The 12,705-nt window shown below is 37.1% G+C and overlaps 2 protein-coding genes across 2 annotated transcripts in view; one reads left to right on the top strand and one right to left on the bottom strand.

The window, feature by feature from the left end:
• The window catches only part of LOC145215564 (ubiquitin-ribosomal protein eS31 fusion protein), a 291,245-nt gene that overhangs the window by 91,343 nt on the left and 187,197 nt on the right, over positions 1–12,705 (top strand). The gene's annotated exons all lie outside the window — the stretch shown is intronic.
• Positions 2,056–8,151, bottom strand: LOC145212910 (uncharacterized). The gene is made up of 11 exons (XM_080081155.1): positions 8,097–8,151; positions 7,333–7,472; positions 6,743–6,776; positions 6,388–6,471; positions 6,152–6,226; positions 4,975–5,120; positions 4,780–4,838; positions 3,704–3,809; positions 2,995–3,150; positions 2,761–2,891; positions 2,056–2,333 (listed from the first exon to the last, which is right to left on the bottom strand). Exons 1-11 carry the CDS (start codon positions 8,149–8,151, stop codon positions 2,273–2,275), a joined length of 1,047 nt encoding a protein of 348 aa, XP_079937281.1. The 3' UTR covers positions 2,056–2,272.

Below are 12,705 nucleotides of genomic sequence, written 5' to 3'. Positions count from 1 at the left end.
GCTTCTTGTTTATTAAAATGCACCTTCATTTCAATTACCAGTTGCAACATTTTAGGAGAAAAAAAAGATGTTTTTTTTATAACTTTCGTGTAACTTCTAAACTATCTGTTTCAGAGTTGCAAGCGGGCCTAAAATCTGAGCCCGAACCCGGCCCGAACCCGAAAGTATAAGCCCGAAGCCCGAAGCCCGGCCCAAACCCGAAACGTTTTTGAGAAGCCCGTTTAGGCCCGAAATTTTGATTGACATGCCTATCCACGAAAGCCTTGCAACAAAGGATGAGAAAGAAAAAATAAAATGACAACAAACACAATGAACAATAGTAGACAATGAGGTCAACAATGCGTTTTAGAGTGGGGTGGACATCAGGTAAAAGCCAGAGACCTGCTAATTAGATGAGTGACATTACTTAAAAAAATGGCGGAAACGGGACGTAAAGTCAGGCCCGTTATAAGCCCGTTTTCTCACAAATACCTAAGCCCGAACAAGGCCCGAACCCGGCCCGAACCCGGCCCGAACCCGGCCCGAACCCGGCCCGAACCCGGCCCGAACCCGGCCCGAACCCGGCCCGAACCCGGCCCGAACCCGGCCCGAACCCGGCCCGAACCCGGCCCGAACCCAGCCCGAACCTGGCCCGAACCCGGCCCGAACCCGACTCGAAAAGCCCGGCCCTACTTGCAGCTCTGATCTGTTTGCCCTATTGCAGTCACGGGCAAACGAAACAGCCATTCAAGTTATGAATACAATGTAAAGGTTGATATGATTTTTGTCCTTTTGCGTTTTACATATTGTGGGTGGCTAAACTCTGTTGAAATCTTTGCATTTGCACCGTTTTCCTGGACATTGAGCACAAGATTAAATTAGCCTGCCAATTTTCCATCGGCTTCCGTTGGTATAAAAAAAGAAATTGGGTGTTTTTAGGCTTGAAATTCGAGCCATCTTACGACTTTAGACCAAAACCATTGTTAGTTTTTAACAATCGCTTTAGTAAGGTGACTAATTTTTTTTGGAAAAAGTAACTTAAGTTCTATACCCCTATCTCATTGATTCAGCATTTTTGAACTCCCCTAAAAGGCGGTCGTATACCCCTGATTACGAACACCCTGTTTTTGCAAGAGCACTTACACGTTTTGCGTTAGAATTCATCCATGGTAACCCTAAAAAAATGTCAATTTTAAATCAAAGTGCAATTTATGTTTATTTATAGCGCACTTCGAACACAGACACGTAATTACAAATCAAATCGGTCAATTGTGACATACGACACTGAGTGATTGTTAATTTTTTTAAAAACGTCACATTTTAGCCGCCAAAAAATATCAGTTTATTTAATCAGTAGCTCGGAGAGGAAAATAACGGCCCAAACAAATTTAAAAGACGACAATCTTTATTGAACAAACATATCGGCAAAAGGTAAACACTTGAGTGACAATTTGTTTTTCGATATCTTAAATTTGTAAGCAAATTTTATAAATGGAAAACACTGAAATCGAAAATGCAAATGCTTTTAACTTTTTACTAAAGCAGTTGCTTTATTTAACAGCAGTTCACTGATAGAAAACCGCGCAACAGGAAAAACGCGTTTACAAGGCGATAACGAGAGCGCGAGAAAAAGGCAAAACGCCCGCTCCGATTTAAAGGGATGTAAACATGTCAGAGAAGTCGCCACAGCACAATTATAAACACGTAACATTTTTTACGATAAAGCAATTTACAAATAGAGTCGACCCACAATAACTTAAATATGCAACAAAACTTTCTCGCATTTCAAAAAAATAGCATCAGAAAGCGTTGTCTGCTTTCTAATGAGGACATTTTCGGGACATTAAAAAACGCATTAAATTTGTTTAAATTGCGTCTATCCATTACGACTATTTTAAAAGCCTTAATGTAACAACAACTTGGCATACCTAAAAATTAATTTAACATTCACAGCAATTAAAATTGTGACATTATTACACTGGTTAGACCATCTGTATCCATGACTATCAGTGTTTTTGCATTCAATAGCGTTTTAGTTTTTGTTAACATTAACACAACTCTTTTTCATGGTATCAAAGCAACTTAGGTGATGGGTCTACCTTCACAGCGTTACTATTTGACTGTTACTTTCCTAAAACAGGTGTAATTTTGTTGTTTAAAATCCAAACACATGTGGCATGAAAAGAAACACTCTAAAATATTTGTAACAAGCATGTTTTGATGCGTGACATATTGATGCGTGGCATGCTTGAAATAGAGTGCTGTATATTGGGACCGGTTGCTTCAATAAATCTTAAAAAATCTGTGGCAGGATCGCTTCAACGGTACTGGTTGGCACATAAGACGATGGATACCTAAAATGACATTAGATTGGCTGAATAAAAGCAAACAATAAACGTAGAGCGTTACTAAAATGAATCGCGTTAAGCATCGTTCGAAAAAACGTTTTTTACATTGCGTCGACTTTGTTTCGGTAGATGAAGTAAATTATCCTTTTGTTTGGCATAAACTATTGTCTCATTGGTGCCTGTAGTGACGGAAGATGCAGGAAATTTGAATTTGTCTGCCTTAATATATTTTCCTGTTGATTGCGTGTGTGTTTAGCTTAGGTTTAAAAGGAAATTAGAAAAGAGCTAAAAGGCTAACCTTTCAGTTTTCCAAGTCATTTTGGATTTACAAATCACACACGAGGCCCCAAAAAACATTTGTGCGTCTTGCACACAATTTAAAGACAGAACTTCTTTATGACTAATATCCCGAAAGCGCTTAATAAATTCTTACGTGGATATTAGAATATAGTTGAAGTAGACGTTGTGAGCGGTCCCTGAAATGTAGACTTTGTGATCGGTTTCTCGTGTGTTTCCCTGCGAATCCACATAATGTAGAGAACTGGATCCTGTCGAGCCAAGTATCTAAACAATCAAATGTACGTTGCTGGAGCTGATTCTATTATCTTTGAAATAATTCATTTCCTTGTGATATACACGTTTAATTTTTATATATGTATCTACGTACTGGACTTGACACTGCAAAGAATATCTGTATGATGGAAGGATCGCTGGTTCCATAAACTTGATACAACACGTATTGTATGTTAAATGATCTGACGGATAAAGATCCAGTACTCCAATTATAGTTTCCTCTGCCGTCTGCTCCCAAATCACCCATTTCCTGTTAATGCATGTTTTAAAAATACAACAGATGTTTTGAAAACATCAACCTAAAACATAGTTAATTTTAAACACTCTATAGCAGCTTTTTTGTAATAAAATACGTTGAACTTTCTTATTTAAGTATATTTTGTCGCAAAGTGCAAAAAAACTTGACTAAGGATCCTTTAAATCAGTTGTAATAACTGCTAGACTGAAGATATCATCAAAACTCCGACGCCAGAATCGACCCAGATTATTCGTCATGTTTTACAGAAAATTCGACTTTAAGGCGGGTTGATTGCATTACACTGAGTTGCACTTTTACACTGAAAACTGAACAGTTTGCAGTTAGCTGAAAAACTAGTTTACACCGTCGCAAGAATGCACTACACTGTCAGTTGGTTTACTATATAGGTTACAAATTTTAAAATACCAATAGGCTAGAACACTTTTTGCGACAAAACTTCAGGTCGGGGCCAATACTTTGCAAAACACTGCTTTGAGGAATACTTTAATGACAAGCATGGCCTACATATCAGATTAAAGTATGCGTTGTATCATTGACATGTTACCTTGATGTTATACTGCCAGGATCTTCCACCAGGATTTAACACCAGCATAGATAAGACGAATGGGTGCAACGCTTTGCAAACCATGGAAAAATAGCCTTGAGGATGGCTAAACAAAACGAAATATATTGTGTCTTTTAAACCATTTTTGAATTCGAGTCATAAACAGAATAAAAAAGCGTGAAGTCAATAATGATCAAAGTGTCACGATTAATATGTCATTCTTTCGTCACTGACACCTGCCATGCAAGTCATATTTCAGTGCCAAGTTAACACAGGCCGAGCCAATTTTTAGTGAGTCGTGTCTTGTAAGGCCACAATTAGCTGCCAGTGACACGTGTTATACAAACTAAGTCATTCATCAATGACACCTGTAATACCTTCCGTGACACCTGTAATACCAGTTTTTTTTTTCCGTGACACGTTTGGTAGGCGAACCTCTAGTAGTATCTGGCGGAGCTTTTTCGCTCGTACGCCAGTGCATTTCTGCTATACCTTATTCTATTTAGATGAAGAACTGCAACCCACTTTGATCAGGCCTGGTTTCGAAATTTCGTGTCCTAAGCATTGTTTTTGAAATTGCTAACCTTGCTGGTTTCAGAGTTATGTTAGCAGGGTCAAAAAAGTAGGCCTATTTCTTGGTCTACCCATTCGAACAGGGTTTAGGTGGTACGAAACGATAGAAAAGCCGGGAATTGATACGCGATCAGAATCAGTTGAGAACCATTAGCCTAAACCGAACTGGCTGATTTGGTACAGCGTATTTAACAGGGCTGGATTACTAAGTTTTCAACTTCAGTGTCACCAACTTAAAACGTCACAAATTAACTAATCTATGCGTCTGGAAGCCACGTCGTCTGCATAATATTTCGTGTTTTATGTGGCTTACGGTTTGTAAAACTTGTTTGAAGTGCCATAAATTAGTTTACCTGCATTAACAATAAAGGGTTTAGTTAGAAACATTCTTTAAAAAAAGATTTTAGGTTCGGTCATATATTGTCCACATATTTGGTTTCGGCCCTTTTTCAGGCGGGTTCGTTGCATCACTAGTGGAAATGTTCTGCAACAGTGGCACTTACGTATAAGTCGAGTTGTAAATGACTTGCACTTTCGTCTCGTTGTTTCTCCAGACTTTCAGCTAAATGTTTAAAAAAATACTGTTTACACTTGAAGCAAAGTCAACAAAAAAATAACAAATCCTATTGTTCATTGTCCACCTACGTTTTAAAATTCAAACCAATAAACGTATGAGTCCAAATTACATAACACTGTACCTTATTTCCTGTGTCATACATATCATGTCCACCATCACTTATGCTGTAATTGTTATTTCCGTCGTAATTAAATTCGTAGTAATTGGGCAAACTGCTCTGAAAGATGCTTGATGAGAAATTGGAAAGTGCATCGACGAATGAATTACCTTCAAAAAGTGTTTGCTTTATAAAAATTGCTGATTACCAATTTTGGTTGAGAATTTGTTTTCAACAAAATTAAACCTATATTTTTGTTAGCCCAACATTTGTTGCTGTCTGTTGCTATAAGATAGCCTCATTGGCACCTCACGTCATTAAATTGATTATAACGGTAACAAACTTACTTTGTATTAGACATTGCCTTTCTGAAGCGATCAATGAGAGCCTGGTCAAGTTATCTGTTGAGACAATTCGTAAAAAAATTACAAAATTTCACCTGTTTATTGTGCATACATTTTATAACTTGTGGACGAACGAAACAGACAAGAATTAACTTACAAGACATATTGTGCTACAAAGTTTCTTACCAATAGATTAGCAAAAACGAAGATGACAGGCTTTGCGTTGCGTCGCCAACACGGAAATACGCGTTGCAAAAGTCTTACAAGTTTGTGTTATAAGTGAACTTTTCGTGGTCCTCTTTGTTTCCGGGAAATGTTTGGAAAAGAACAAAGCCAAAGTGTTGTGCTATTTTTAGGCGAACAGTATTTATTTCTCTAGGACTTGTGTTTCCTCAAGAAAACTAACGCTTAAACCCCATTGCTCTAACCCAGAGGTATGCTGAATTAAAGTTATGTCATCGATTTATAAAAAATAAAAAGGGAGACAATCCAGCGGGTGAACTAGAGTTGTAAACCGAGCTGGGCTTTTCCTGTTGGGGTGGGTTTTAGCTTGAGCTCAATGCCTTTTCGCCCAATGAGAATCAAAGTGGAACATTGTACCATTTGTTAGGTCAATAAATTTGTTGATGCAAATCACATGATGTACATGACCCTTTGGCATTTCGTGATTCGTGTTACACCATTTCAGTCTAGTCTGAAACCAAAAAAGTTAAACTTAACAGGGACATAGGCCAAAAACGATGGTAGTTGCACCCGAATGCACAAGACTGTGCTAAAATCTTTATTCCGCAGCCATCGGTTGTTAAGCCACGTTTGTTGGATGATGGTTATGATTATTACAAGCTTGTGACACTGACCTTGATAACTTGAATGCTGCTCCTGAATTGATTCCAAACTGCTTGCAAGCGAGCTTAGATTTTTCTCCAATTGGTCTGGGTTTGAAATATTAAAAATATAACAAAAATAATAATATTTATTTCAAATAAAAATTGTGTTTAAAAGTAATAAATTGTGACATGACATAACTGCTGGTACTACTCCACAACTTAAATTACTGCCAAGAAAACGAGGCTATATGCTAACAAAGTTTTACCTTTCAATTCGGTCAAAATCGTTTGAATGGACTTGATGTTGCTGTTCGTAGTGTTGAGATGTTGTAGATCGTTTGCATTCATTCCTGGATGAAAGAAGCATTTGGGTTGAGTTACTCGTGAATACACGACAGTAATATGGATCAATGCTTGGATTATGTTGAAACATTTTGGTGCAAAATATCGCCACACTGGCAATAAGTTTTTAGAGGTTAATCTTAAAACGGCTTTAAAACATTTAAATATGTAATTAGGGTATTTGAGGACGTTTATGTCCCGCAATTTAACGCAAACGTTTAAAAATTTTTAAAATATAAACCTATAACACAGTTTATGAAGGAAATGGTCTTATCTCACCACTTTTACACTCCCTTTCCACTTTTGAAGTAATCTAATGAAAAACAAATGTAATTTTATAGTGCTAGCATGTCGTCCCGTTTAAAAACCGATATGGGCTACGTCGTTACAAAAGGTTGACCACCTTACATTGATATTTGAGTATTGAAAAATATTTATTTAAGTACATTTTACCTAGACCGCAGGCAAGGGCACAATCAATTTTTTTATATTGGCCCTATTGTCACTAAGATTTAGAAGCCTATAACTGGGGGTAAGAATAGAGCAAAACAACTTTAAAATATTTCGCTGTTGTTGTGCTATGTGCAATATTTTATAGAAAATGACGCAGTGTAAAGAAACAAATCCGATTAGCGGTACATATAAATGCTGAAAGTGTTGTGGCCCCTTGCCTTGATGCCTATTAACACGTGCATAAATTGCCTATAATGCCCAACAACCAAAATAAGTGCAAACTTTAAAATCCGTAAAAAGCTGACAGTATAGGTCCATTTTGGCCCAAAAATTTAGAAACAGCTTATCACATTTTGACAATTATCGTTCTTCACCCTTTTTTAGTGTTTGTCAAATCAACTTTTGCCCATTCGTACCGAGAAATGAAGAGCGACAAATCCGACAGTGAAAATGAGCAGTAGAAAGATTAGATTCAACCACATCAATTTTCGATTGCTTTCTGTGCTTTCGTTGTTTCTCACTCTGGTGGTGCTTTGCTCCGGTGGGGCAATATTCTCTGCAAAGCACAAGACAACAGTAATATGATAACACGACATATCTAACTTAAGAATGAACAAAGATGTTTATGCGATCTGTTCTGTTTAAAAGTTTGTTAATGAATTACGTTCTCAGTACTGCGCAAATGCGTTATGTACTCACTTGGAGATGCTGCGAATCGTTTCTGCAAAGAACACGGTAAAATACAACTATTCTTCTGCATTTGCCTACCACTCAAGTCACTCTTTATTATTACTGAAAGGATGCAATCGCCTCTCTGAGAATCTCAAAGAACACGGTCACCAAAACTAAACAGTTAAAACGGGTTGAGATGTTAAGCGACCGTTTATTAAAACCATAATAATTGTAAAGACGTCTTTACGAAAATGCGCTATGTTAGCATTTTGTCTGTGATGTTAATTTTTCACCACACTGCATTTAAAAGGGCGGGATGGAGAACAGGGGGCGGGAATTTCTCTTGGGATGAGAAAAGTAACCTGTTTGCGTAATTGCTTATAAATCAATTGATCTGATTTTGCGTTAACATAACATCGTCTTAGAAAAACCAAACGTTCAGGTCCGCATCAAGCAAAGGGATTATACTTTAACTTTATGTAAGTTAAATGAAACAAATGCTACATACCATAATAACTTTCCTCCATCTCCATCTTGGGCGGGTCGCAGTTACGTGAATTCATTGTAAAGTCTTTAACAGTCACTTGCAAACAAATCTTGAAACAAGGTACCTTTAATTCGGGACTGGAATAGTTACAGCGTGTTCTGCTTCATATACAGGCCGTTTCCCAATCAGTTTGTCTACTTCCGCGTAAAATAGCTGAGTCAGCATTTTTGACACAAGAGGGGATTTCATAGATGGCGAGCAAATTTACCATCGGGTAAAGTGTGTTGTTGTTTTTATCGTGGAAAACACTCTTTATTACTGAACGTGGACACGTAACGGTAAGAGGATACAATCGCCTCTCTGAGAATTTTAAAAATGCTCCAAAAACACAGATGAAAACTCTGAATGAGTAACCCGCGAATATGGACAAAAATTTGGGAACGTTGATGCTTTCGTAATGAAAGTTTTTTCATGCGGTTTAAAAAAAAACAATTATGGTAGTTCAAAATGCATAATGCGGTTGTATGTGTTGTACACCAAGCTGTAAGAGGGGCCATTAAATCCAGTCCGAACCCGAATGGCACAAGTTCGAATCCAGGCCCGAACTCAAATTATTTTAAATATAAAGATCAGATTAAGCTTAAAAGTTAAGTGAAATTATCACACAAAGCTTTCGTTTCAGGCTAGTCAATAAATCACAGTACCTAACAACGAAATACTTCTGCAAATAAACCATTGAAAGTTACAGCGCGTTTTGCTTTATATTCCGACTGTGTCATAATTAGTTCTCATTATTTCGGTATCACCAAGTGCTGCACCTTAGAGACTTTCTGGTCAAGCATGCAAACACTTTTTTCTTTACATATTACAGTATAAAGACTGAGATTTGATGACTATTGGGTCCTTGCCGTCAATAATGTCAGATTTCCGTTACGACACTTCTTTGAGAAAAAACATGATGGTAAAAAGGGCGACTGAATATATTTTAGATAACACAAAATGGGTGAGAGCATTTGTACCTTGATACATTTTCGTGTTTCTTACAACAATGCAAATGTTGATGTTTGTACAGCAAAATAAACCAATATTTTAATTGCAACCGTACAAACATGCGCTATTGTGCTTGTTGCAATCAATCGTTACAAAAACAGATATTGCATATATTTGCTGTGGTTCAGTCACTGGCAAATGGTAAAATGACCGTTCTGGTTATTGTGGGTGGTAAAAAAACTCTTGGAATCAGGCTTTGTTTCGTGCACGCTTAGGACTGTAAAAAAATAAAAATAAAAATAATTGTTGGCTAATTACAGTCCAAAACGTAGGCAGTCCAAAATCTTAAAAATCCACAGGATATAAAAAAATTTTTGGTCAGCTCCGTATTAATTGAATATGATTTTTAAAATTGTTTTTTTTTTGGTTTATGCAGGCTGGGAATCACGAAACCTTTAACGGAAAATCACAAAACCTTTCACGGAAACACTTTTACCACAGTCTCAAGGTTAATTACGAGTCTGGAGGTGGTCTAAAGGTAACCATGATTCATATAAGAGTTGTTGAAGATAACGTAATAAACAACAGTCAGATAAAATTACTAAAGTGTCTTATGTAACGAACAACTCGGCCATTTTTTGATATATTTATCAGCATTTTGGCCACCAAAAATACAAAATCAGGAAGCTACAACGCATACGACATGGTTGAGTATTTTATTCATAACAAACGATCGTGCCATTAGTAATTATATCCCCTTGTGGCGTTTACTTCCTGGATTGATTGGAATGCTTGGAGAGAAAATAGGCATGACGCCTATTTCTATTTTTATCCAAACATTCCAACATGTAAGTGTCAAAACTAATTTGTTTGTTCTCTCTTGAATTGACGCTTTCTGTATTAGCTGTTAAAAATATTTTGGACCCTGAAAATGTTTTTTTATCTCCGATTGCATTTGTATGGATTGAATGAAAACTAGTCCGCATTCATTTAATATCATAAATCCAAACAAGTTTTTCTATACCTTCCTGATTTTGTTTCATCTGTTAGAATCCTTGCGATTTTAGTAAAGTTGTGGTGTATTATATCTTAGAACAGAAACAAATTGAAACAACTCCAATAATTTATTTACAAATCAATACACAGCAAGTTATCATTTAAGTAAGTTCACCTGTCATGTCACGCAAATCTTTGAAACTGATTGGACGTCGCAGCTGAAGTTGGTTAAAACCAGGGGTCGGAAACCTTTTTTCTACTGCGGACTGCTTTTGAAACTGATTTTTTTTGCGGACCGGTCTTCAAAAAGTACAAATATTTAGCACTGAAAACACATAAATTAGTTTATTATCCCTTGGATGCATTGGCAAAACTTTTAGAGCATTTAACTTGAAAAAATTTACGGCTCGGTAACGAACTCGTCGCGGACCGGTTCCGGACCGGGAACCGGCAGTTGCCGACCACTGGATTAAACTATTCTGAAGCAACTCTGTAAAACAAATCACTTTGCCTAATAACAAATATTATTGGTCATCATGGTTGATAATCGTAATTTGTAACACGACACATGGCAATACAGAGCTTCCTGGAATATTGAAAACTCGTTTAATCGGTATGTGATTATCCGGTCGGCTTATGAACCGTTTTATGAGGTTGCAATGTAAGCCTCGTATTTTATGCTACATGTTGCAATCATGAATCCAACAGCAAAAACTATTTCATATCTTACGATTTCAGCTTGTAACGTGTTGCGCAACCACTTCCGGTATGGCTCATGTGGTGCTCCGATTTCTGAGCAAAAAAGAGTTAGTTCAATTAAATTTTGATACCGTTAGCCCAGTTAATTTAATTTGTTCTTATCTTATATACACAAATGTAATTGGTTCAATTTACCCATTATTCTCTCCCGGTTTAAGTGCTTTGCTTTAACTAACGATCTTGCAAAATGTGTATATACGTTTTTAAGCCTAGAGTATATTCTACGAAATATCGATGGTTATTAAATAAAATGTGTTTTTACCTTAGGATAAATGCTTTTCGGCAACACAAACTCAAAATGTTTCTCAATTCCTCGATAACAATGATGATCTAACCAACCAATTCAAATGCGTTGCGTAGATTATTATTACTATAGCTAACTGTGACGTCCAAAATTTAGGACAAGTCACAGCTCAGGCTTACTCCAAGCAAACCTAGGCTAATGCCTATGTTGGTACCATCATCAGGTACAATGAGTCACTAACTCACAACTGTCCTCTAGACTGCACAAACTGTTGGTTTCAGTGTTATATTATGGCGATAAAGACAGCGAAAATCAGAAGCAAGGAGAGAAGACACAACCACATCAGCTTCCTATTTCTTTGGACGCTTTTCAATGCTTCCATCAGCTTCTTTTACGTCTTTTGTTGTTTTTTTATTTTGCAAATGCCTTGACACGTTTCTGCAAACGATATGGCGAAATGGAATTATCACAGAACACATTTTAAATTTAATTTCGAAAATGTTGTAGAGACCAAAAAAGTTTAAAATTGTTGAGACCAAAATTCTAAGTGATGTGACTGACAGGCAAATATTTCGTTGTTTTTGTCCTATGAGAAAATATTGGAAAAATTCCTAGTTACATTAAAGTCAGTATTACGATTATGGCCAAATAAATAATCGATTCCGACTTAGTTATTCCGCAGAATTTTATAACTTTGGCTCTCTGTCGCCACTTAGTGTCCCAGAATATTTTAGATAACACGGGTTAGGTGGGAGCATTTCTACCCTGATACATTTGTGGGTTTGTTAACAGAACGTCACTTGACAGCGTTGTTCGATTTTTTTATTTCTTTAAAACATGTGGACTTGTGCGCATTCCATCCTATGGAACATTTGCTTTGTTTTACGATTGGCCCACGTGGTTTTGCTTGCAGAGAGTAAACGTGGCCACGCAAAAAAGATAAGAGCGTTACCACAGGACACGTTAGAGGACGCGATGGAACCAAACAACACAAATCAGTGCCCCTCCAGAACGGTGCCTCGTGGAATACCTAAACTGCGGTAAAACCATTTCGGTGGTGATAATAGTGGCTTCAAAATTACCAAACCGTCCTCGCGTATATCCAACAAATGCATGTTGGGTTGCTGCAAAAACGTTACTCGAAAGCATTGTTCGATTCCGCTTTTTTTCTCTAAAACCGTCCAGGGATTGTGATTTTAATGGTGGATCATTGCTGCCACGTCGTTCAAAACAGAAAGGTAGCATGCGTTCCAGGTAGACCTGTGTGCATTCCAACTTGTTGAAAACTTGTTCTTTGTTTGGCCCACGTAGTTTTATGTGCAAAGAACTCAAGAAGCCACGTCAATGTCGTAATTTCGACTGGTTAAGTTTTGTCGAAGCTTGAACACTTTGTTATTGGTTTTGAATGTATGTGTCGGAAACACCATTGAGTTATGGTCTTTGAAGTTTCCGCATAGCGCATTTATTTTTCCGCATTTATTTATTATTTTACCTGTAATATTAATAATTCTCGGCATCGTTGAAATCATCAAGTTTTCTCTTCCCGTTTAAAATTTTTGTTATGCAAACTAACTTTTATTCCACAACCCCAATGAATCAGAATTTTCGCTCCCCTTATAAACAAGACTTGAACCCCTGGTT

Source organism: Phallusia mammillata, chromosome 2 (assembly GCF_965637545.1).
Source record: "Phallusia mammillata chromosome 2, kaPhaMamm4.hap1.1, whole genome shotgun sequence".
Lineage (NCBI taxonomy): Eukaryota > Metazoa > Chordata > Ascidiacea > Phlebobranchia > Ascidiidae > Phallusia > Phallusia mammillata.
This window is presented reverse-complemented; position numbering and strand designations above follow the sequence as displayed.